The following is a 26,363-nucleotide window of genomic DNA, read 5'->3' as shown; positions in this document are numbered from 1 at the left end:
ATGGCAGTAACGTCATTCTCAACACATGCTATTAATGTTCTACTCCAGCAGAATTACATTTTTTCTAACCTGGTTGGGATCAGTAAGTCATCACGCAATAACCCATTTTCTCGGTAATTATATGTGTTTTGGTTTCACATTTACAGTGGGATTAACAGACGTTTATTTGAGTATATACGTATCCATTTTACACCCCAAAAAAAATAATAAACGCCTCCCTCGAATAAATAATGTATTTATAGTTCTCTATTTTATGTTCAGAAGGCATGCCTTACTGTAATGCTGTAAAGTGGTGACATTCTGTCATGCTACACCACTTGTTTCATCCATGCATTCTTTCTTTCATTCCTTTAGCCAAACATTTATTATTGATAATGAGAGAACAAGATTTCCTTTCATTCCTTTAGCCAAACATTTATTATTGATAATGAGAGAACAAGATTTCCTTTCATTCCTTTAGCCAAACATTTATTATTGACAATGAGAGAACAAGATTTTACAATGTATTTAAGATATTAATCCATCAATCTGGGACCCTCAAAAAGCATGGTACAAATGGTTTAAAAACTTCCTTTCTTAAAATGACTGGGGTAAAACTGCTTCTAGATCCTGAACCATTGGTGACCTTCATAATATTCCAAATTCTCTCAGACAGTCCATGAGTTGGATTTTTAGATTTTCTGAATTCCTGATATTACTATTAATAAGTCATATTATGATCATCAGTATCAGCACAGGAGGCCCATATTCATATCCAAAAATCCCTTTGCTATCCTACCCATGACTCTTGTTCCTTTTAAAATGCATTCCAAAGCACTCTTTACTCGCACTTCAGCTGAATGTGTATAAGAGACAGTATATATATATATATATATATATAATTGTACTGATATAACTTTATTTTTCTGCCTTCTTGAAACAAGATTCAATGTTCAAGAAAATGGAGCAACACCAGCAACATTTGTTCTTAGTATAATATAATTGTTCTATATAAGTTAGATAGCACCATTTGAGTTCTTCATTGTATTCTCATTTCTGAGAACATTTCTGCAACATCAAACTCTTCGCTACTCAATTTCTTCACTTTACTCTGAAGCAAGCGAACTGCTGGCGGTAAGTGCTCTTTTTGCGTCTCCTTCCATATGTCTTCGTCTGTGTTACACGATGCGTAAACAACACAGTTCACCTCCCCTTCTATAGGTTTCATGATCACGACGGGGAAGACTTCTTTAATTTTGACTAATGATGATGCTTTCAAGTTATCTTCTCGACAGCCGAAAACTAATGCAAACAGACCTGTTAGAAGGGAAAATATATGTATTTTTAAAAATTTGACCTGTGTTGAAATTTAATAAACAGCTGCCAGATTTTGAAATGCTATGACATAGAAATATGGCTATACTTTTACTAATATTCTTGAAGTACATATTATGTAACCCAATTACCTTTTGGTTTCAACAAAGATTGAACTTTCAATAGAAGAGTTTTTTCGAGAAATTCCTTAGGTGGACACGTCATACCAACGCCTGTATCTTTACTGTCCACGTCAAAGCAGATAACATCGTATAAATTACCACCTGAAAATTAATTTGAATATACAGGGTATGTACTGTATATCGTCGCTCACATCACAAACTAACACAATCAAAGTAGATTGTGTTAGTTCGTGAAATCACAGTAGCGCGTCAAAACGAGCGCGTATTGGTTGTCAAGCAATTTTGTATTCTTTACCACACAAAAAGTCCTTAACGACAACAGCGCGTATTTTGATAGGCTTTTTTGATTTCACAAACTAACACAATTGAATTTACTTGTGTTAGTTCGTGATGTGAGCGACGATATTTGTGTTCTTTTCTGTAGTTTGAAAATATAAGCAATATATTCAATTTAAGAAACAACTATCAGTGAAGTATAATTTAGGATCCCAATTAAAATTCCAATCCAAGAATAATAATTTTTTTTTGTTGCTTTACCTACCAAGTTATGGAATGGGGTATAATGCCTTGGACTTCCCTATTGTTTAAGGAAAAATTTTATTCTCAATAAAATAATATCTAGAAATTGGTTCATTCATTCAAACATAGTGGGAATCAAACCCTTTAAAATTACCACTTACCCATGTCTGACCTGTCCTCAATGAACTTAATACCGTCCCCTTCAAGCAGTTTCAGTCGTTTATCAGGGGCCACACCAAAATTTTCTTTGGCAACTTTGATAATTGTAGGGTCCAATTCTACCACATCTAAATCCACCTAAAATAGAATAATTATGAATTTTAATGGGGAGCTCATAAACTATTTACAAACCTTTTTACTTGATTGGCGAGTCCATCAATCAATCGACCAATTGATCAATTGATGTTGATTAATTTATCTATACAAAGCCTAGATAACTTACTGTTTGGAACATCGAATGCAAAATTACTGGTAGGCTTCCACCTCCTAAACCAATCAGGAGAAATTTCCAAGCTGATTCTATGAATATAAAGGAACTTCCATTAGCATGTTCAAAATACAAATACAAAAATCTTGTATTCATTAAAATTTTAAATGGCACAAAAAAGTACAGTAAAAAACAGATGCATAACATAATTAAAATTAAAAGGAGAATATAAAAATCACTTAAATTCACTACAACCTATGTGATTTGTCCATATATGGTGTGATATGACATTACTATCGTCATATGGGTAAACCACACTAAATTGTGAACAGAGTATAACAGTTAGGGGTTATTCACAATTATCAACATTTTGTACACATTTGCATGCATGAAAATGTTAATTCAAAATAACATGTAATATTTAAAATAATAGATTTTCATGACCATGGTACAGTACTTTATTTAAAGAATAATTTTGCAAAATCAACATTTTTCATGTACACTTTCATACGGGAAGGAGGGAGGTAGTACTAAAAAAGAGTACTGTTTGTAGACTTGCGAAAATGTTGATAATTATGAACAACCCCTTAATACATGTGTGAACAGACTATAATAAGTTGATATGTGTGTGAACAGAGTATACTAAGTTGATACATATGTGAACAGAGTATAAAAGTTGATACATGTGTGAACAGAGTATAAACATTAATACATGTGTGAACAGAGTATAACAGTTAATACATGTGTGAAAAGAATATAAAAGTTAAAACGTGTGTGAACAGAGTATAAAAGGTAGTACATGTGTGAAGAGAGTATAAAAGTTGATACGTACGTATTAGTCGATCAAAGTTCGGAATCAAAGCTAGGCCAGCAATTATTGCTTTGTGGTTTTCAAAGCTAACGTAGTTCCTATCAACAACTAGTTTAGATGTTCTTTTGCCACCCTTTCCTCTGACTGAAACTATAAAACACAACATTCAAAGTTTATTTTAATTCACAAATAAATTTTTACTGTGTACTTGTAATCCTATTCACACATAAAATAAAAATGTTCTTTCTTAAACCAAGTTAAAAAAAAAACGTAACTGTACATGTATAGAGCATTAGATACTGTGCTACTATAAATGCATCACCCTATTTACCTGTCTTCAGTTTAGATTCTGATTGGATGTGATGTTGTGTCTTCATGAATATGAGTCGTCTGACAGGATTTTCCCCCTGCACTTGCACATCTTCCACAACAAAGTCTCCGCTCAGTTCACTGGTGCCACTCTGTACTATCGTTCTCTTCCCGATGTCATTCCCGATGGATAGGAATGGTACCTCGAATGATAAAAAGTTAAAGATATTTATATTAGGCCTGTTTAAGGAGCTCATTACTGCATATTTATTAGTTTTACATTATAGATGTTTATTCTGTTTTGAGTGCAACAGGTTTTAATTATCATAAGCATAAAAGCCAACTCAGACAGCATTGTAAACGCAGCCTGACATGATTTATTGTCAGGAGCAGTCTTCAGGTGGTTGTGAGAATATTAAACATGTTTACTATTTTATGGCGCAACTATCACTGATGCAGACCTATCACATCAGTGTGTAACTCACACAGACATGGTAGGTGCATTCTAACAGTGAGGAGATTTCTTTTCGATGAAACATAACTTGTAGTAGAGTGGTTCATGACACCAAGTGTACTTTACCTTGGTGTTTCCAGGCAGATCAGCAGGTGAGAGTTCCATTATATTACCCGATAGCTCATCTTGGATAGACTGCAAACTATCATATTGGTTGTCTCGATGCAGCAAAACAACAACTAAACGTTTGAATCCGGCAGATTCAGCAAGTTGAAGACGTCCCTTTGGGTTACTGAACAGCCACTCAACCTCCCTGAGAATGTAAAAAAAAAATCCATGCTGTTCTCTCTGTTTATAAAAAAGCATCACTTCTATCTCATATTTAGCAAGGTACCTGCTGTTGGATTAAAATTAACTAAATAATAACGTACAAATATTCCAATGTATGTGAAGAGAATTTCTACTGACCTTCCTTGTGGAACAATGAAGACAGCAAAATGGTTACTAGGGGCAACCACACTTTTTCTATCCACAACATAGAGAGTGAAACGTGGAGTTGTTGGTTTATTTGCATTAAATAATTGGAAAGACAACTGTTCTTCATCCACAGACCTGAGAGAAAAATATAATATCACACAGGGCATATACACAAAGAGAATTGCTTGGCACACTCAGCAGATAATGTATACCAATTCAGGCTTTTGAATGTTTGACATTGGTATACTCCATGAGTTGTCTAGTTGGACCGTCAAGAATTTGACAATGCAAACTTATAAAACTTAAATTTATTAATTAATAATTCTAATATCTTTAATAAAGCATAGGTTTTCAAGATATTTTAAGCAACTTTGAAATCTCTATAGTCTAGTAATTTTAGTAGAGTACATTTTGACCTAGAGTATACTTATTCAAGCAGAACAAGCCTGCATACAAGACAAGATGGGGTGGGGGATTTGGGGTAATAAACTTTTTTTCTTCTCACCTTGTTTGTAGTGAGTGGCTGAGCACATGATAATCTTGTTGCGCTTTGATAGCAGCTACCACAGCCTCAGCTGATTCCAAACGTAGATTACTAGAATTCTTGGTGAAGAAGACATCTAATGGAAGTGGAGCCTGATGGTAAATATAATAACTAACATGTTAAAGACAATGTATTACTGCATAGAAGGTAGGTAGTCACATAATACCAAATGTAGCACATCAGTAGTCTTGGACTTCCTAATTAATGGTTGTGATTTAAAGTACAATACAATGCTTTTCACATTCATTGGTCTAAAGACACTTCTACATTTCTCTCTTCTCAGGAATATGAAAGATATATATAAGGTATGAATGACTTTGACATATCACAGGATTACAACTACAATATACTGTATGGTACTTGGCTTTTGCAGTATACAGTCTGTATTCACAGTGGTGGATCCAGGAATTTAAAATAGAGGGGACCCAGGGAAAAGACTTTTACAGATGGAGGGTCTATACCACCCAAACCCCACTGTGGTTGGGGCTGAGCTAAGAAAATTTACGATTATGGCACCTCCAGATGCCTGGAAAAAAGGCACTCTCAGACTTAAAATCTGAATATAATTTTCTTTTTATCTCCATTTTAAAAAAAAATTTCAAATAATTTAAGGGTAGGCTGGCTGGGGCCCCTTCCCTTTAGATTAGCCACTGATTTAAATACCAGAGGTAATAAAGGATTTAACACTAAACCAGTCTATTATGGTTCCCTTGATTAGTGATATATTTATTCAATTTTCATTTACCTTGCTTGCCATGATTGGTTTGAATTTAGTGCACACAAAAACAAAGACAGGGAGAGCAAAGTCAGATTTCTTCTCGGAACCACTCTCTCTGATCACTTTGTGTACACGCACCAGCCAAAATCTAAGTAGTAAATAGGGAAAACAATTATGTTATGGAGGTGATAATACAATTTTTTAAATAGAGTACACTCTTTTATACAATTTATTTTCAAAAAGAATATGTAAATTCTATGGAAACAGATATCTTGTCCTGTCTTTGGCCTCTTATTATCTGAAATATCTGAAAATACTATGTTGATACTCACTTGCTAGTAAACCATGTGACTAGTTCCTTTGCTATATGTTGCTGTGCCAGTGAAATGCATATGTAGCGCCCTCCATACTTCACCACACGATCAATCTCAGAAAACATGTATTGGACACTCTTTACAGTGGCAGGCTCTGAATCGGACATTATGGCGTCTAGCGTTCCTTTATCCATTACTACATTGAAATGTTCGTTTTCAAACGTCATCTGTAAAAATAAAATAAGCTTGGAACTTCTTATTTATTCCACATGCATTTATTCTGCTTATGTTATTTGTCTTACAAAGCCCTGAAAATAAGTCCCGGGACAATCAATCCATCTGAATTTTAAAGAATTATTTCCAGTGGGGTCGTTCTAGTGGTGATTGGGCAGTACACCAGGAGACAATCTCCTACTCTAAAGAATGTACTGAATTTTTTAACGTGCACATGAGCCATAATGCACACAAGATCAACGACTTGAACATCTCAATCCAAAGACAGTGCGCATGATTTTTATACTTGTATTTCAGCCCACCAAATGAAACGCAAGAGCAGCCAATGGAATTTAACCAGGTACCAACAAATTCCCATGGTTCAGCACACATGTAGTGGCTACCACCAGTTAGCCGACTGCTCTCTTTTTTTATTATAAACCAAAAATATTCCATAACTACGATACAATAAGCATGTGATGTCATCTCCTGTCTACCTTCTGTACATCCATCTCAATGAACTTCATCTCTGGTCTTTTCTCTGCATTCTTTGTCGTCATGTGTTTGATAACTACCGCACTAATATCAATATTCACCAGCTGGTGGTAGCCAACATCGTACAGGTCCTCGCTAAGCACTGAGTTTCCACATCCTACCATAAGGACATCATCAGTGCATTTACTGTACTTGTGCAGAATTCCACACAAATCTCCATATTCACCATACCTTCAATAAACAAAAATTTAAAATGTAAATAAAACATATCAATATTTTAAAATTTAAAAAGATGACCACAAAATAACAATATCATAACAACATTCTGTGGCTTTTCCTAGCCTAGTTCTTTGCCACACAAATTTTTCAGATGGTTGTCAGACCTTAATTCTTCCAAAATTGAAGACGTGATCCTCCTCATATTACTCCATGACGAGTTTATGTACCCAGCGGTGAATGACTAAAGTGCTGGGGGAAAATGAAATATATGTGCAAAAACTATAGGAAATTGGGATAGAAAATACAGTCAGTACAAAAACAATGGGAAAAGCACACAAAATAATAGCAGAAAAATCTAAAACAACATAAGAATATTTTTTAAGTCCATCAATCTGTCATTCAGCCAATCAATACTTGCCACTCAAATGCAGCTCCACCACGCTTCTTGAAGAACTTGTCCCAATAATCTACAGACTGAAACTCACTACTGCTTTTCGGTAGCAAATCCATCAGAGAAATTTGTCATCTATTCATGGTATGAAGAGAAAATGTTATTTTTTTGATAGCCTAGATAGTAGTAGTATAGCCTATATAGGTCTATATGGTAACATAATTAGATGCTTGAACTAAAACAATTGATAATATTCATATATTATATTATTAAATAAACTTGATCCTTGTTCCTCATATTTCAGTGCAAAGTATTAAACCCAACCCACCCCATCCCCTTTTTGAAATGCCTACCTATCTCTTCCTAGATAGAGGCCAACATGAAGTTTACTAACACTATTTTGGGCAACTGGAAACATTTGTTAGGATACGTCATTGAGCAATTGAAAGAGTGATTCACGTTCACAAATGAATAGTAACTCACCCAGTAAAAAGCAAACATAAAAGGAATTTACTATTTAGCAGATATTGTGCTTTAAAACACTCATCAACAAATACATGTGCATCAATCAGTGATCACTGTTGTTGTCACTTAGTTGTTTATTTCCAGGCACTATTCTATTTTTTCAAACAGCTGTATTTTGGAGACTAAATACGACCTATGCTCTTTGAACTGCTACAGCAGCACACTTCAATGAATGCAGTTGTCTTTCCAATATAACACATCACAGGAAATTGATCTGTAATATAAATTAAATCTACACTGAAGATCGACATAACTATTGTAATTATTGATAAGATAAATAGTAAGTTTGGTGTATATGCCTTCAATCAATGGGGGCTGAAGGAAGTGTATTAAAAGGCTGCAAATTAGACGATCCTCTAGAATCGCCTGCTCACTCACGTCAACAGGACTGGGTCATACACCCAGCCCGTCGAGATGATGGTTCGCAGGTATCCGTGTTCGTTCACAAAGGGGACAAGAAATCTCAGGACACTAGGCTACAAAATGCTGCTAAGGTAAGGTTTTTTGCCTTAATATTATTATTTTATTTGAGCAAATAATTTTGGTTGTTGAAATTGGTATCAAACCCAAATTTATATATTATATATATTATATATGAGCATCAAATCAATAGAATAAAAATAGCCTAAAGGCCTAGGATAGGTAGGCCTAGCCTATTTATTATTATCAGTGTTTAAGCTGTCATTAGCCAAATCATAATATAAAGCTGAATTTGGCTAAATATTTTCATTCCAAATTAGCCAAATAGCTAATGGAATTAAGCTGTAATTCCTTTTATTCTCTTGTTTCGGCTAATGCAAATTTCTCTTTGCTTTGGCTAATTATTTTCATACTGAATTTGCCAAATTGCTAAATATTGTTTTTTTGCCAGCTTAAACCCTGATTATGACATTAAAAATACAATTATTTATTACTGTAACTAGGCCTAGGCCTAAGTGTAGACTAATATTTAATTAATTATAATATCAAATAATAAAGAAGGTCTAGGGCCTAGCTAGTTAGGCTTTCTTCAAGCTGCCTAGGTCTAGGCTGTATTATTGAATAATAAATAAATTTGTCATGGCTAGAGATACGGTACCATATATCTACTTCAATTTGCTAAAGGTACGGCAAATGGCATTACATCACCATCACCCAATGAAGGGCCAGAATGTGTGTGACGTCATCTTTCAAGACCGGCATTGCAGATCGCCCACAGTGCACAGTGTGAGGTGAGCGGTGTGACTTGCGAATAAGTACTACTAGTATAACCATACCCTATTTATCGATGACAGTTACTAAGTACAGTATTTTGTACTTTTTAATGTTCTAATTTACCCAGTACATCATTTCGCATTTCACCGCTCATCGTGGGTGATCTGCAATGCCAGTCTTGAATGATGACGTCACACACCTTCTGGCTCATCATTGGGTGATGGTGACATTTATGCCATTTACCTTACCTTTTGCAAATTGAAGTAGAAATACGGTACCGTATCTCTAGCCACAGCGAAACAAATTACTAGGCCTTCTACAGTAGATCTGTCAGGGTACTACTACTAGGCCCTAGCTAGCTCAGTTAGGTACTGTATAGGTTAGTTAATTTTTATTTAACAATAGATGTTAAATATAACCTAATATTTAAATAACTATGACAGGCTAGTTACTATATAATGTATTCCTCATCTTGTTCAATGTCAACTAGGTCTTCATTACCTCAATATCTCTAATCATATATTTATTTGTTATTGGGTATAAAATACTCAAAATGCAAGAAAGATTGAAATACTTTTGAGTTTACATTATGAACAAATATAAAAAATATATAAAACAAAACATCAAACACCACATTATAAACACCAACTTTAGGCCTATCTATTCAATGATCATACAAGTAATTTGGATTCTAAAATGGATATAGTCTATATACATTAATAATTATTTTTTTTTAATTAGATTATTAATGAAATATATACAAGTCTGATAATTATAAATTATTACTTATACATATTATATTTTTGATCATTCTTAGCACTCTTTTTCACATCTTAAATTTGTCACCATCTTCAATATTCTTTTCTTATATTTGTACCATTTTAGCAACTCAAGGTGTTGCGGCATCCAACAATTTTAAAATTCTTTGCATCGTGTAATAATGTGGAAGGCACATACTTAATCACTGAGCAAGTCAAACCATTAGACTTAGTGCTAGAAAATCTCAGCTCAGAAGAGATATGTGTTGGAATGTTCAATGTCATCGAGGCACTAAGTTTTCTGCATACCAGGGTAAGTTTCATGTAAAGGTTACGTAACAAAGTTTTGTCATACTTAGCTAATAAAAATTAATTTAAATGGTTACTTTGTATATAAGTAATTATTCTTAACATTTAAAAGTTTGTATGTTTTCGGAAACTGAATTTTCCACTTTTTTCTTTGATAAGTATATTGATCCTTTTGAATAAGTAATTCAATAAATTTTTATTTTGTTTACTATGAGATAGTATCTTTAATTAGATTTAACACATTCTTCAGTTACAACTATCATCAGCATTTCAGTTAGTTTGTCTTTACAGTTAGACAAATGAATTCAAGAAAACAATAATTAAGATTGCCTCATGTAAGCAGACTGACAAAAGCAAATCACTTTATTAAAGCATCTCTCAGTAGCATTAACCAGCTGTCCAAAATATCTTGGAGGCCCTTCCTTGTTAATCTTAAAAAGCTCATAAAAATCAGTTATGTGGGTGTCCTTTAAACTAATTGATGGTGATTTACATTTCATTTTCAATTATTTAGTGTTTTTAAAAATCATTCTAATATACATACATACAAATCCAGTTATTGTCTATTATTCCATCACGACAATAACAATTATACATACTGTTTAAATTCTTTTGTAATGCAAAATGGTTGCTTACTTGCAAGTACTGTATAAAAATGAAGTACTATAAAATCCCCATCCTCTACAGTACCACCAGCAACATGCAATACCTATTATTAATATGTTAATAGATTATTGCAGAAAAGTATAGAATATTGACTTTAGCTGAGGTAACTAACTTGCAATTGAGTCCAAAGATCAATACAATCACTGATTTACCTACTTTTATTTAAAGTTATACTTTTTACTTAAAGTTTATTACTAGTCAATTTAGAATATATATATACAATACACCGTATAATGTAAATAATAAGGAATAGTGTCATATTTGTGTCAATTGCCAGTGGAAATACTGTAGTTTCTTTTTCTAAATTTCAATTAAAAAAGTCAAAGCTTGACTTTAAAATTTATAAAAATAAGCAAAATTTTGGATTTAATTTTCAAAAATTTCTAATGGACAGAAATCCAGAGTCAGTATTAATCGTATAAATAATATTATTGCATCTTGCAACATACTGAAACCTTTGACCTTGTGCCATTGTTATCTATCATATGGATTCTTTCATTGTCAATTACTGTTGCTCTATTTTGGTTTGATATTTCAGGCATGTGAATATTGGTCTTTAACTTGGTCTTGTAGCTTTTCCTTATTTCATTTTGTAATTTTTTTTGTTATAGGGAGGTGTATCTCATAACAATGTGTGTACAGCATCTATTTATGTAAGTAGCCAAGATGGAGGCTGGAGGCTTGGTGGAATGGAACACCTATGCAAGTTTGAAGATGCAACAGTACAGGTAGCAAAACTGATAATAATTATTATTATTACTATTCTTTTAGTTAAGTTTATTTTCACTATTATTATTGTTATTATTATTATTATTATTATTATTATTATTATTATTATTATTAAAAGATAAATAAGAATAATAATATTAGTGATAAAATAATATTATTATTATATGGAATATCCTACTGTACATCAGTAAGCTTATTCTTATATTTTATTTTTAACTTTGTATTGATTTTCAGATTAATATTTTATTTGTATTTGTTGAGAACTTTTTAAAAATTTTTATACAACTAGTAATATGATTTCAATTAAATTATAATAGGTAATCTTTTATATTGTGATGAAAGCAACAAAAAGGAAATAAATTGCACACTTTTTTCCAATTAGTTTTTGAAGGACAGCAGGCCATTGCGCCACTCCGAGGCAATCCCACCAGAAGAAAATGAAGATGCCCTGACATCCAATGCCCCGTCAGTAGGCCATGCCAGAGATGCATATGCTTTTGGTATTTTAGCAGAACAACTTCTACAGTACTTGGAAGAACTAGGTAATTACACAATACAAATTTTACTTAAAACATGTTTGGCAACAATTTATCCAGTAGATTCAATAGCTAATATGCTTTTTTTTAGGTGTGGTTTTTTTTATTTGCCCTCCTTTTTTCACGGTTTTTATTGTTAACATTTTCACTCATATATACAATATACTGTACCGTTATTTATATAACATTAAAAGAAAAATTAATTGCATTTCATAAATATAGTTTTTTTTTAACGAGAAAATTGCACATTTCCCTTAATTTCATTACATTCACTATAGAAGGTAATACATATTTTTTATTCATTTATTTTTGTTTTTCTCCTTCTATTAATTTTTTATAACCTTAATTATCGTATGTTTTCTATAAGCATTCTGTTTATACATTCCACAATCTTTCATTTTCTTCATTCTATTTAAAACAAATTTTCACTATTCTCTTTTTTTTAAATTTTCTTTTTAGTTTATATTTGATAGCTAATACGCTTTGCTCTTTGTGATCAAGATTGTTTTATAAGGCCTGAGAACTAGAGTTGTGTTTTGAATTGCCTTTTATGTGCATTTTCTTATTTTATATTTATCTTTGAAACTTAGTTGCACTATTATAGCGAACAAAATGCCTATTAAATGTAATTAATTACATACTTGTCGTCTCTATTGTCTTTGCTAGGTGACATTACAAGTTCATTTGTGGAAAGACTCTCTGCTTTTATTGATCCAGAACCTAAAAACCGCCCTCAACTAAGGACATTATTACAAGATCATATATTTAGGTAAAGAAAGTTGTGTGGGATTGAGTTTTTTTTTTTTCCAATTATTATGTTTAGTTTTTGTTTATTATTATTATTGTTATGATTGTCGTTGTTACTACTACTATTACTAATAGAAAAGTTCATTGATTGATTGAATTTATTATTTCATACATACAAAGTTATACCTAAAAACAACCAAGACACTAATGCTAACACTAAAGACAACACAAAAAGGTAAAATAATTCTTTATATTCTTTGTGCTCTTTACAAATGAACAAGATTTACAAGTAACTAGACAAATTAAATATAAATATTGAGAAACATTTAAAACAAAATTTTATTTAAAAGGAAACATCAGTCATAAAACATTATGATTGAAATGCTAAAAATTCCAATTTAAAATCAATTGCATTTTTAAAATTGAATAAAAATTGATAAAACTGTAAAAATCTATTATTATTATTAATATTGAATTGACTTATTTTTATAGGAATGACTTTCTGGAGATTATTAACTTCTTGAACCACCTGACACTAAAATCAGAACAAGAAAAGGATATATTTTTTGAAGACCTAGCCCATCGTCTGCATAGACTGCCTGCTAAGTTGGTAGCCGTTAGACTAGCTCCTATGCTGTTATCTAGCTTTGTTATGGCCGAGCCGGTTGCCGTAGATAAGTTGTTTGTGCACCTGCTTACTCCCAAGAGTGGTAAGTATTTCCATTCTTTACTCTTTTTGTAGTTGTATGTTGTTTCATTTTATTGATTTTAAAAATGTTTATGCTATATTTAATTAACGTAATCAAAGAGTACATAATAGCAAGAGGTCTGACTGCTGGGGTTTCCTTGAAACGTAATCCTATCTTGAAAAGTACTACCATGAACTAAAGGGTGACCTTGAAAAGAGATGATGTACACACGAAAGTCTTTTTTATCATTTTAAATTCTATTTGAATTATAATAGGGTGTCCCCTATATCGTTGTAGTACTGTGTTTGTATTTATATTATATTTTATGTATATTTTATTCAGGTATGTTTTTTGTTTCATTGCGCGCATGCAATATCAGGAAAGTTAGACTTTGCCATTCTGTACTCTTAGATGTAATACATCATCAAAACTGATAATTAAGAGCCCACAATGATCTAGAATGAATATTATGGAAGAAATATCTGACATTCTATATACCCTTATTGAAGCCTAGACTTCAAGATTTTACCAGCGCAATATAATTACTCAAATATCGTAACAGCAAAACCTTTATTTTATTTTCAGATTGCCAACCATCTGTGTTCAACCCAGACGTGTGTCCCATTATTCATGAAGAGCTGTTCAAGGAGCATCTGCTCCCTCTATTGAGCGACGCATTCCAACTGCGTGACTCCCATGTACGCTGTGTTCTACTACGCCACTTTTCATCATATGTTCACCTCTTTGATAACCACCTGCTTAGGTCCAAAATACTTATTCAGGTATGTAGAAGCATGGAAGAAATAAATTTATATGACAATAAGGCAATCACATATCTCTTTCTCCATGCTTTTTAAGGTGTTCAACTATTTAACTGAATCATTTGGGAATTTGTGTAATGGAATCAGATTGTATATTTCTGTATTTGTGATACAAATTTCAGAGCTTTTTTTTTTAAATTATATCTTGTTACTTTATAATAATTGATAATTCTGCTGGGTTTACTCCTATTAGCTACTGGTTGGTCTTAAAGATACAAATGATGAGATTGTGTCAGCCACATTCCATGCTTTGGCAAATGTTGTACCAATTTTAGGAGCTGAAATTGTCGTTGGAGGAGAAAGGTATAAATATTTTGTGGAGAGGCGACCAAAGGTAATTAACACTTTTTTGGATAATTTCTGTATTGCATTTTTGTGTTGTCACCATAATAATAATGATAATTATGGAATTTATAAAGCACATTTTTAATTAGGGATGCAAAGCGATGAAAAGATGAGAAATTAATGATAATTTTTTTAAATAGAGAAAGTGATAATTAAAATGTAATTTGATAAAGGGAAAAGCTTTTTAATTCATGTTATATCATACATTCATATGAATACAATTATTTGAAAATCAGAAATATATAAAATATTAAGGATTCCAAACAAAGAATTAATGCTTGATAATACCCACTACTGATAATATAATGTCTAGTAGTGATGGACTGAAGAAAATTACTTGCTCCATGGTTTAGCACACACATGTGTCACAACTTGTTTCACAGAATGTGCTATGGTACTTCCATATCCTGAGAGCATATCCATAGTTAACTTTAGCACTATTAAATTTTTTATGACAAATCTGTTTGATGTTCACATTTATGGGCATGATGGTGTCATTTTACACCTAAATATGGGCATATCACATTTGTTTGTCACATAACATGTGTTATATTGCTTTTTTTCTAGTTCCATACCAAAAAGGAAAATGGAATGTTGCAACAAAATCAAGTTGGGAACCTGACTGCAGTAAGTGGCGTCATAGGGCTACCACTCATAGAGAAGATTGTGACCACAAACAGCCGGACTAACGATGCAAGTCCAAAAAACGAAGGTATTGACGAGGAGAAAAGGAAGCTAGCAAGGGATGAAGAAAGACAACGAAAAAGGGATGAAATAAGAAGAAATAATGAAAAACGAAAGAAGGAAAGAGAACAGAAGAGGTTATTGAACAAACAAAGTAAGTTTCAGATTCTGTTTTAGCAGGTTCTCATCATGCCTAAATATATATCATGTTATTACTTACACTTGTGATAACATATGTACTGTATCTCCTCACAGTACTTAAAATGTATACTGATATGGTCCTGTTTACTGATAAAATAATTATGTTAAAAATATTACACATTAATATTGATAAAAGTATTTAATCAAACTTACAATTTTGGAATGGTTTATTAACAAATTTTCACTGTTTATTTTGCAGATGCTTTAGGGAAATCTGTAAGTGATAAAGACCTCCCTCTTGCAGTGGATGAACCACCAGAAATCGTCACAGAGACGGTTTCCTCGCCACATCATTCAGATTCTTCCGGTTACAACGTAAAGCTTTCAGAAACTGAGGACAATGACTGGTCTGATTGGGAAGACATGGATAACGATTCCAAGGCTCAAAATTTTGACAGCCACAAGGATAGAGTAAACAGCACAGCTTACATGAAACAAGCCAAAGACAATAGTTGTGAAAAACCAATTTCTGACAACACATCTTCACCAACATCAATACTAAATTCATCAACACAGAATTTTAATAACAGGACTGAAAGAAAGGGAGCCCTGAAGTTACAAACAGGTAAAAATGTTTCAAAACCCAAAACTGAAAAGAAATCTTTGAGAATGCAGGAACTGGGACAAGAGTTTGCTGTGCCGGATTTCACTCCAAAACCAGAGCAACAGGAGTTTGATTTCTTTGCTGATATGCAACCAACATTTGGAAAAACACTAAAAACTGATTTATCACAAGATAAAAGTGACGATAAAAAGACCTCAACTGAGCAAAAGAATTCAAAGTTTAAATTTCAAATGGAACATACAGCAACCCTGGTAAGAATTTTAAAATACTAATTTATTAATTAGTTAATTTAATTAAATCAATTAGGATCTGATGTCATTCATTTTGGGTTCATATAATGATAATCATCCTTGTATGACTGTTTAAAAAGTGAACATCTTATCTGTCCATTTTGTATTAGCAGCCCATAGCCACTTTTATTAATTAAATACTAATTATCTATAAATTTTTAGCAGTACTATACGTCAAATTGATAGAAGGCACCTCAATCAATAAATTCACAACCTTCTATTTTACATTGAGACCATATGCTGAACAAAGGAGCAAACTTTCATAATATTAACTAAGAAAATTTACAGATAAATCATAAATATAAAGAAAATATAAGGAAATGTAATATGATATGGCAAATCACATGTATAAAAATATATTTTTGAACATGAAAGATCAAAATCATTTACTAGTAAAACTTATAAAGCATGTTTTGTGGCCAAATCAACATTAGGGAGAAAGATCTCTATCACCTCAAAGATAGATGAAAGTATGACGCGCGAAAATAGAATTGTATTTTATCTTAATTTAGCCGTTACTAATAAACCTAGGCCCCAGTTTTTCAGCGTTGTGGTGGTGAAAGTACTGTTCTGCTAAGCCCTAACCCTTGGATATTGTTAGCTGCAGTAAGGCTCCTGTCCTCTTCTGATTGTTCATCGGTTAATTTGACACTCCAGAAGGTCCATTGAGAGTATTTAAGCAGTGTACACAGTTTCTTGATATTATAACCTGTGTGTGTATATTATATATATAATTATAACCTGTGTGTGTGTGTGTGTGTGTATATATATATATATATATATATATATATATATATAGTATTGTTTGAAGGTTTGCATGGCAAAGTAATAACATAATTGTTGAAGTTCTGAAAAGAACTGTTGTAGTTGAGAAAGTCTATATATATATGGTTCTTTATGGCTCAATGCACACACAGTACAAGATCTAACCTACTATCTATGCTGCTGTTTTGTACCAGAAAAGTTGGTTTTAAATTCCTGTTCTGTTTTTTTTTTCCAGGATGATGATGCTGGATGGGGTAGCGGTGATGATCTTAATTGGGATTTTGACGATTAAAAGAACAGTCACTCAACCTCAAGAGATTCTATGTTAAAACCTAATTTAATATGTGTAAAACTTGAAAAAAAGAATATGTTAAATTGTAAATTATATTCAGAGTAATTAACAACTACATGCAATTATTTGTACATTTAAATTTTCAAGAATTTAACTATATAATCCAACTGAAATCGCAATCTCTGAGAGACAATCATGCTGTAATAGGTAATCATACTGTAGTTAATTGGCAGTTTTCTGCTAAATTTTAATACAAATACTTTTTATTAGAATTTTTAGCTCTTAAAAGATACAGTGTCCCTAAAATACATTGCTTAATGTAACCTTCCATTTCAATTATAATATATTCATTTTTTTTAAATATTCTGTTATTTATTTTTTTTAATGCTATTAAAAATATGCTGGCATTATATGATTTAGAATTATAAGCAAGTTTGCACCAATAATAATATAAGGGCTTTATTTTATGCACAATTTCAAATATTTTTTAGCTTTTTTAAAAATATAATGTCTATTTATGCAGTTCGAAAACTTTATTGGTGTTTGTTATTAAGTCTTTTTCTTTCACTTCTGGAGTTAAATATACAAACACATATTACCGAACTACTGCTGGTGACCAAGGCAGTGTCTGCCAGGCATATTGAAGCAGAGTACACTGAAACTATTAGGTACAGGTACTACCCACAGGCTACAAGGTTCTACCGACATCTATAATGAAAATCATTTCAAACTGCTTTCTATGTCATTGTTTAGTCGGTTTTTCATATAGGGCACTTGAGTTCTAAATCAAATGCATTTTATCCTCAAAATCAAAGCTTTAACTTACTTAACCATTAAAGCGATCATTTCCAGATATGCAATCATAGAATTCTGATAACAATACTAAAGCATATTGAATTTTTGAGTTTAAATATCAACCTTTGGGTATACAAGAGTTCATTGGCTTCCATAGAAAACAAAATTTTACTACCATACCGCCATAGTTTGACACTACTCCAGCCAAATTATAACATAGTGGCAAGCATGCAGTCATCTTGGAGTAAACAAGTTCTTGTAATCTCGAAAGCTCAGATGAGGGCAGCATAATAGAGGAAGTACAGTACATTGGTTGCCATACAAATAAGATCTATTAATCAATCAGCCAAGTGTTTCTAGAGCTCCTGAGGGAGTAGAGTATATTAGCCATTACGGTTGCCCATACAAAAAGATCTGTTAATGAATCATATTAACCAATCAGCCGAGTGTTTCTAAAAATGTACAAATGGTCAAATAGCGTATCGCTTGGTTTGCACCATAGTACTGTGTACATATAATAACTCTGCTTTTTATAAGTTGAAAGGGGTGTTTCTACATTACTGTCATTACTTGATGGATACTTTGTGTACTTTTTAACAGTTTAGGGCACTTGTATTTTCAAAGTCCTTGTACTTGTAAATGAAAAAAGAAAGTTATATTGTACATTAATAGAAAAGTAAATGTTTTATATATTAATTATAATTTTTAAAAAGTACTGTAACTGCAATCATTTTTTAGCAGTTATTACAAATTTTTTTATTACTATTATTTTATTGTAGAAGTTTTATTTTATTTTAATTACTTCATTGAATTGCCATTGATAAAAATATCATTTTTTAGCCGTTATTACAAATTTAAATGAACTTTTTGTTATTATTATTATTTTATTGTAAAGTAAAGTGTTATTTAATATTGAATTATTTATTGCCATTGATGTATCAACACCATCACCCTATTGTTACATTATTTTAGTTTATTTAATGTTTACCATGAATGTATTATTACTTTCTACAGAACCTTGGATTAATTTTGTTGTAATACTGTATAACAATAAACACCATGAAGTCCTGATTTCATTGTTTTTTGTTTTGTTTTTCTAATCAGCAGAAACCAACAAACCTCCTTTTTAATATACAAGACTGATTTATTGGTCAAACAACCTGTGTGAAATTGCATCTTTAATATGTTAGCATTTATATAGCACTCTTTACCAGAGTCTCGCAGCACATTTTTTTTTGGTCATTGGATACCGAATCAATCATACACAACGTGCAACCTACGCCCATCCCTGGGGGAGTATTCCTAGTTATGCGTTATCTTCTCAAATATTGTGTTCTTAATACTGAATGATTGATTTATTAATTCAAGTGGAGCATTTTATGATTTTCATAAACAGTGGATACAAAAAATGTCCACCATTGTTTAATCTATTGTAATAAAATGAATTTGGCAGTTCATGTTACAGTAAAAAAGTTGAAAAAGTACATACAGTATAAAGTACAAATTAATTTTTCTTTAAAAGTTGCTTGAATGCCAGGATAATCCATTAAGCCTAATGTTCATATACCAAGTCCAGAAGCCACAGAATTATTGTACTAAAGATAATATTTACAGATAAAATACAAAATCAGCCAGCGTAAATATATTTGTAAAGGTGTTTGTATAGACGTACATTAAGTATTTACTCAATTAAACACCCCTCCAGAGCCTCATTTGGAATAAACGCCTCCCTCGAATAAACACCCTGAAGTGTGTTTTTTCTTGGATTAAATTTCCCTATAAATGACTAAACAAAACTAATGGAAGCAACATCATTCTCAAAACATACTCCAGTAGAGTACATTTTTTCTAACCTAGGCGGGAAGATAAGTCTTTATGATCACGCAGTAACACATTTTGGTGGTAATTATGTGTTTCAGTTCCACATTTATAGTGAAATTAAGGGTGTTTTTTGTTCATTTGATACGTATGAATTTTACACTCAAAAAAAGACATAAAATATACGCCTCCCTCGAATAAATACTCCCTCAATAACCGTTCCCAATAATAAACTTTTCTTTTTAAATTACTTTAAGACCTCCAATAACTTATTTTTTTTTAAATATATGTTTAATAAAAATATGAATCTAAGAGGCAGAGAGCAAGAATTCATTCAGGCTGTGTTCAGAAATTCTGGCTGGCAGTGCAATCTTGGATGATAAACAACCAGTAGCATCTGAGGTGTTATTTGCACATCTGTTTATATTTTACAACTGATTCTACACAAAATTAAGGGATAAATTGGTACAGTAACTCATCAAGCCTATCTCTATTTTCCGCATCATTCTTTTCTTATCCCTCTTCATTTCTTATCTTCCCCATCTCATCCCTGTTTCTGGCATACCCGTACACCGGAAGCAGTGGTGTTGGTAACTTCTTGCATGATTGCGTCATGGGGATTTCCCTGACTGGATGTCACATGATAAATTAGACAGCACACAGATCTTGCATATCATGCAGCCTGGCAGCCGACAACAAGGATGGAGTGTTGTCGTATATATTTAATATTGATATATTCTGCTATTTTACCTGCTTCCGGAGTCCTATTTGGTAGAAAGCTTGGGGAAAATATACCAAAGACTAGTAAATACAATTATGATACATATTATTTTGAACAAAAGGTAAGTATTTGATGGAAATGAATGGCGTATAGATTTACGCCAAGAAAGGCCATTCCACAGTAAAATAGCAACCACTGCAGGTGGCTTTTGGGCTGCTGCACGGCACGGGCTGTGGAAAGTGTGGTGCCTGGCCTGCGTACTGTGTATAATAATGCCTGTTTTATAATCAATAATGGTAAATAATATAATGGTGAATAGTTTTATGAAAGCCTGTAAGATACACCTAAGCTATGTTTAGATGTTAGAAATGTTTAAAAGGGTTTCCCAAAGGGATACATTGGTCTACCATCATTTTCACAGAGTAAGAACCAAAGCCCTTACCTTGTTTGAGTATACTGTTGTTTACTGAAACTCAACTTCGATGAGTGCAGACATACCCATTGTTATAATTTTTCCCCCAAAAATGAATTTGAGTTTGTTAATATGTCAATTAAATAAGTTAATTTTCAATTGTACTATAATACCCCAATATTTTGCATTAAATATGTCTGAAAATACAATCAATATAGTGGTTAAATTGTCCGCACCTATTTTTTATGCAATTTTCAATAAGTTGGGTATTCCCATGACAGGAAGTATAGTACTTTAAATGCTGCAGAATACAAAATAAGTGCAAGTATATAATGCCATTGAATTGTGTACACAGTAGTGATAGCGACGTCATCTCAAAACCTTCCTCCTCCCCTTCGCTGTTCCATCTGTTCATCAACTAATTGTTTTTAGTTTCTTGAGAAGTTTTTGACTCTGGAAGGCATTATAAAAATACATGACCATTGACCAATTTGATTTTTTTTTCTTTCCTCAAGGTTGACCACTTCAACTTTGCAAATGATGATGTTTTCAAGCAGCGCTATTTGGTGTCAACAGAGCATTGGGGAGGTTATGGAATGCCAATATTATTCTACTGTGGGAACGAGGGAGATATCACCTGGTTCAGTGAAAACACGGTTCGTAGAATATTTATACATCTAATATTGTTATTATTAGCACCACCATCATCAACCATTCATCCACATCATCAAATCATCAACTTATCATTTTCAGCATTATCATCATCATTAATTCTCAATGAAAAAATAAAATCAAACTGTTTGTCAAATCTGTTTATTGTTTTATACACCATAGTTTCCTTTCTTCTCACCAAATGTGAATGTGTTCAAGAGCAATCTAAACATGTGTGACAGCACTGGACTGAACACTTTGTTGATATTAGACGCTATATAAATATTTTTGATTGATTCTTCATTCTGTGAATATAATGAAAAGCTTTTTGATTTTCATCAATCAATCATTCAATTAGTGACTGTATTATTCAATCAATCCTTTAGGGCTTCATGTGGGACATCGCACCAGAGTTCAATGCCATGATTGTGTTTGCAGAGCATAGATACTATGGAAAATCCATGCCATATGGTGACCAGTCTTACAAGGTAACTTATAAACAGATTTATGCACAAACTACTCATTGAGGCACGGTAACTCATGCTCTAGCCCAGAAGTCCTTCCTTATCCTTAATCCTCTTCATGCTCATAAGCACATAATGCAGTACTAGCCCAGAAGTGTTATTACGTAATTATGCAGCATGATCTTCATGCCTACCCATATAAATGCCAGAGAATAGATATAGCTATTCTTGTACTGTTCATGTAATGCCAGGCACTTACTACACCTCATGTGATCCTATGAAGAACGCAATGCGAAAACACGCAGTGGATCGTTTTTATAACAATCCGTTCAGAATGGCATCGACACTCAGCAGACGGCATCACACCGTTTAGCGGTCACAGGGAGCAATGTTGGATTTGGTTGTACAATGGTTGTACGACACAGTGAGTGCCCAGCTTAATGCACCAGCAGGGTCTGGACCCAGGTGTCCCATGCGAGACTCTGGAAATTAACAGGTCTCACAACCTCTTGCAAGCATGCAAAAACCTTTCACAAACTCAACCAATCTCTGAATTTTTTACTATAGCACTTTGTTAATTGTCTTCCTCAGCTTTACATATCTGTATATAGCATTATACATTAAGATGTGTTGAGAAAGCTCATTTTAAACCAAAACTCCTGATGAGGCTTATCCCCAAATAATTACTTTTGGAGTCTTTCTGGCGTGTTCAAATAACACTCTTTCTTATTCTGTTTTTTTCAGAATCAAACACTGCTAGGCTACCTGACAGCAGAGCAAGCTCTGGCCGACTTCTCCATCTTGATTCGCCACATGAAGGCCACAATGAAAGATGCTGGTGGCAGCCCAGTTGTAGCCTTTGGGGGCTCTTATGGTGGCATGCTGGCTGCGTGGCTCAGGATGAAGTATCCTAATATTGTTGTAGGGTAAGTGGTGCATCAGTTAAGTGGGTAAAAAGAAAATGCATCTGAACATTTTTATTTAATTTCATATTTTTTTTATCCACTAGGCTAAAATCTATGGTTCGGATGAAAATAATACATTAAAACTTTGACACTGAGTTTGAGTCATGTCTGGCTTAATTTTCTGAATGTAACTCATCCAGAAATCTGATATTTAGGACCTGATGCTCTGTCTCATTTATAAGGCTCTGGGATTGAAGATGTTTTAATACAGTTTTGAGAAAAGTCCTGACATTTTTTAACTTTTAACCTGAATTATGCTACCTGAGACCTTGAGTTTTAGAAAGTGAAGCATCTTAAAGCATCAAGCTTCAGCTTCATTCCACTCAAATACTGTAAATGAGCAAATATTCATTGCAAGGCTTAATAACACTTTTGGGAGCTTCATTGCATTGCTTATTCAAGACTTGTATTTATTATATTGAATTGTTTATATTATGGTACTATGTGTTGAACTATTATCCTTGAAAAATTGATTGTATGATTGTTTGAATGTAACAAAACATCAAGGCAAATTTGGAAGTAATATACTAACGCTCAGCACTGCTTATTAAAATATGAATATGCCTGTTATGAGTGCCAGTCTATATTTGAAAAACATTTTTTTGGTGTGGCAATTACAGTACATTCAATCATTTACAATTAGTCATATGATTTTTGATTATTTTTCATTTGTCTATGTCAGTGCAATGGCAGCATCAGCTCCTATCTGGCAGTTCACCAATGTAACAGTATGCTCATTGCCATATCAAATAGTCACAAAGGATTTTGATAGTGCCAGTAAAAACTGCTCCAAGGTAGTGAAGAGATCATGGGATGTCATCAACACGTTAGCAAAGTCAGGTCAGAGTCCACTGCCCTCTTGTGCTCATATATTTATGCATGGTAGTTTCATGGCATTATTCAGCTCTCTAACATTTAAAGTTAAAGTACTAAGGCTGCACTGCATCAAATCATGGCAAAAATAGCTCAGGATGACTATATTTTGAAAGCCTGGGAGGATAAAAAGGGTATAACATCAACTATGAGAATGCCAACCAAAATAAATTTCTTAAAAACCCATTTGTAAATGCAACATATTTTCAGGTTAAATTTTTTACAGACAAAGTGCACCGCCAATAAACACAAATTTCCAAGTTTATTTTTCTGAATACCAAAATTTAAATCTAAGAAAACAGTTATTGGTAGAAGACGAATTAATTTCATCAATTATATTTATAGGCAAATTGCGATAATATTTTTGTTTTACATCTTTTTTTTGATAAACAGATGAAGGGCGTTCAAAACTCACCAAGTTGTTGAGACTTTGCAGTAAAGTTGAAGACCAAGAGGATGTTAGTGGTGTCAAAAGCTGGATCAGTGCCACATGGTTTAACTTAGCAATGGTGGACTATCCTTACCCAGCAAACTTTCTAGAACCACTTCCTGCCTGGCCAGTCAAGGTCAGGCCATTTTACATAATATTCTCATACATATACCATACTCACACGAATGAGCGCCCCTCCTAACTTGAAAATTTACTTAAGCGCCCCGTTTGAATAAGCGCCCCTTCTAATTTGAATAAACGCCCCCTCAATAATTCAATCAATCCTGGACTGTGAATGTTGGTATGATTTGAGGTGTGGAGTGGAATCACATTCTCCTTTAGTCAATACCAAAATGAGGATATTTATCTTGGACAGATGAGAGCTCCCCGGACAGATGAGAGCTCCCCGGACAGACAGTATATTTCCAACTCTCATCTTCTTACATTTTTCTATAGCCTAGTCCTACTGCTTTTCCGACAATTTGCACCTAACACATTCTCATCTGAGTTTTCAAGAAAACCTTCAATGATCATGCCATCCTGTTAATCTCAATTGGCTGATGGCTAACAAGCTAACCACCACCACTAATTTCATCTGCTATTCTGCTGTTATGTAATACTGTACTTACAACATTCTTGTCATGACAAGCCATGCTCTCTGGACGATTATCTTTTCCGCCGCACCACCATTCTAATTTGCGGTTTCCTGATGTCATTTTATAATCGTTTTTCATTCAAAATGTGCCTCCTGAATTTAATAAGTTCTCATAAGAACCCCTCAATTTTTATCTATTTCCATAAGCGCCCCACTGAATTTCCACTCTGTTTTGATAAGCCCCCCCTGTTCGAATAAGCGCCCCGTTTGAATAAGCGCCCTCAAAAAGTGCAAACAAAATTTTAAGCGCCCGGGCGCTTATTCGCGCGAGTACGGTACTGGATATTATTATTATTATTATTATTGTATAGGAATTTTATGATGATGATGATAAGGTGTAACAAAATTGAATTGATTGGGCTTTGATGGTGATGAGGAGGAACAAGAAGAAGACAACTCTACATTGGTAACTCTTATGTATTGTGATAATGAGAGTTAGGATTATATAGAACAGTGGCCGTGTAAAACATAATGCCAGGATGATGTTAAGGACTCAAATTGTAATGATTATTATTCTTATGATTGATGATACAGCATTGGCAAGTCTAAGACTCCCTGCACAGAATTGCCCTCAATTATAATATGTAGTTAAACAAAATATTTTGCTTTTCACAGGAGGTGTGTAAGAATATGAATGACACTGAAGCTTCAAGCGATGCCATCTTGATGCAGGTTGCTAATGCCCTCAACGTGTACTACAACTTCACAGGCAACCAAAAGTGCTTCAACACATCTAATCAAGCAGTGTCCAGCCTAGGTGACTTGGGATGGTCTTACCAGGTAAAGACCTGTCATTTTTTCATGATGATATTTTTATTATTATTATTATTATTATTATTGTTTGTGAAGTTTTTCCAGTCTTCTGCAATCTTGTTTACAAACATCACTGTTGCTGTGCAAATCATGAATGATAGAACAAATGATCGGCAAGAAACCAAAATCAACACAAATTTAAAATTTTATCACACAGATATCATCTGTGATCAAAATAAAACAGAAGACTTTTCTTTCATTAAATCTTGGTTTTTGCTCTTAAATTTGTGTTGATTTTTGTTTCTTGCCTATCATTTTGTTCTATCATTCATGATTTGCACAGCAACAGTGATGTTTGTAAACAAGATTGCAGAAGACTGTAA

At 33.0% G+C, this 26,363-nt stretch overlaps 3 protein-coding genes across 3 annotated transcripts in view; 2 read left to right on the top strand and 1 right to left on the bottom strand.

Annotated features, from left to right (window-relative positions):
* Positions 1–869: 869 nt before the first annotated feature.
* On the bottom strand, positions 870–7,931 carry LOC117118606 (eEF1A lysine and N-terminal methyltransferase-like). Its single transcript, XM_033263238.1, has 14 exons — positions 7,811–7,931; positions 7,355–7,462; positions 6,720–6,948; positions 6,028–6,236; positions 5,723–5,843; positions 4,939–5,069; positions 4,425–4,568; positions 4,083–4,269; positions 3,525–3,705; positions 3,215–3,343; positions 2,398–2,474; positions 2,117–2,252; positions 1,446–1,577; positions 870–1,296 (listed from the first exon to the last, which is right to left on the bottom strand). The coding sequence occupies exons 2-14, from the start codon at positions 7,444–7,446 to the stop codon at positions 1,019–1,021; spliced, it is 2,046 nt and encodes a 681-aa protein (XP_033119129.1). The 5' UTR covers positions 7,447–7,462; positions 7,811–7,931; the 3' UTR covers positions 870–1,018.
* Positions 7,932–8,021: 90 nt separating this feature from the next.
* Positions 8,022–18,600, top strand: LOC117118605 (protein-associating with the carboxyl-terminal domain of ezrin-like). Its single transcript, XM_033263237.1, has 11 exons — positions 8,022–8,346; positions 9,932–10,117; positions 11,391–11,507; positions 11,891–12,050; positions 12,711–12,813; positions 13,284–13,501; positions 14,066–14,262; positions 14,495–14,635; positions 15,214–15,484; positions 15,731–16,347; positions 17,387–18,600. The coding sequence occupies exons 1-11, from the start codon at positions 8,161–8,163 to the stop codon at positions 17,441–17,443; spliced, it is 2,253 nt and encodes a 750-aa protein (XP_033119128.1). The 5' UTR covers positions 8,022–8,160; the 3' UTR covers positions 17,444–18,600.
* A 2,120-nt stretch (positions 18,601–20,720) lies between these two features.
* LOC117118652 (lysosomal Pro-X carboxypeptidase-like) overlaps positions 20,721–26,363 on the top strand; it is a gene marked incomplete in the record, with an annotated part of 8,045 nt that continues 2,402 nt past the window's right edge. Inside the window, 7 exon segments of the mRNA XM_033263314.1 lie at positions 20,721–20,898; positions 21,705–21,845; positions 22,227–22,328; positions 23,049–23,230; positions 23,952–24,109; positions 24,536–24,708; positions 25,843–26,007. Of these exon segments, the coding sequence (XP_033119205.1) occupies positions 20,758–20,898; positions 21,705–21,845; positions 22,227–22,328; positions 23,049–23,230; positions 23,952–24,109; positions 24,536–24,708; positions 25,843–26,007 (1,062 nt within the window).

Source organism: Anneissia japonica, unplaced genomic scaffold, assembly GCF_011630105.1.
Source record: "Anneissia japonica isolate Jap-2015-1 unplaced genomic scaffold, ASM1163010v1 scaffold376_len1572418_cov194, whole genome shotgun sequence".
NCBI classification, from domain to species: domain Eukaryota; kingdom Metazoa; phylum Echinodermata; class Crinoidea; order Comatulida; family Comatulidae; genus Anneissia; species Anneissia japonica.
This window is presented reverse-complemented; position numbering and strand designations above follow the sequence as displayed.

Bases quoted from the DNA above. Each gene is read 5' to 3' on its own strand.
- LOC117118605 (XM_033263237.1), top strand. From the start codon at position 8,161: ATGGGGGCTGAAGGAAGTGTATTAAAAGGCTGCAAATTAGACGATCCT. The intron at 12,814-13,283 runs GTAAAGAAAGTT...TTATTTTTATAG, and splicing joins TTACAAGATCATATATTTAG to GAATGACTTTCTGGAGATTA. The intron at 14,636-15,213 runs GTAATTAACACT...CTTTTTTTCTAG, and splicing joins TTGTGGAGAGGCGACCAAAG to TTCCATACCAAAAAGGAAAA.
- LOC117118606 (XM_033263238.1), bottom strand. From the start codon at position 7,446: ATGGATTTGCTACCGAAAAGCAGTAGTGAGTTTCAGTCTGTAGATTAT. The intron at 4,569-4,938 runs GTGAGAAGAAAA...TTTTTCTCTCAG, and splicing joins AGCCACTCACTACAAACAAG to GTCTGTGGATGAAGAACAGT. The intron at 4,270-4,424 runs GTCAGTAGAAAT...TTACATTCTCAG, and splicing joins TTCATTGTTCCACAAGGAAG to GGAGGTTGAGTGGCTGTTCA.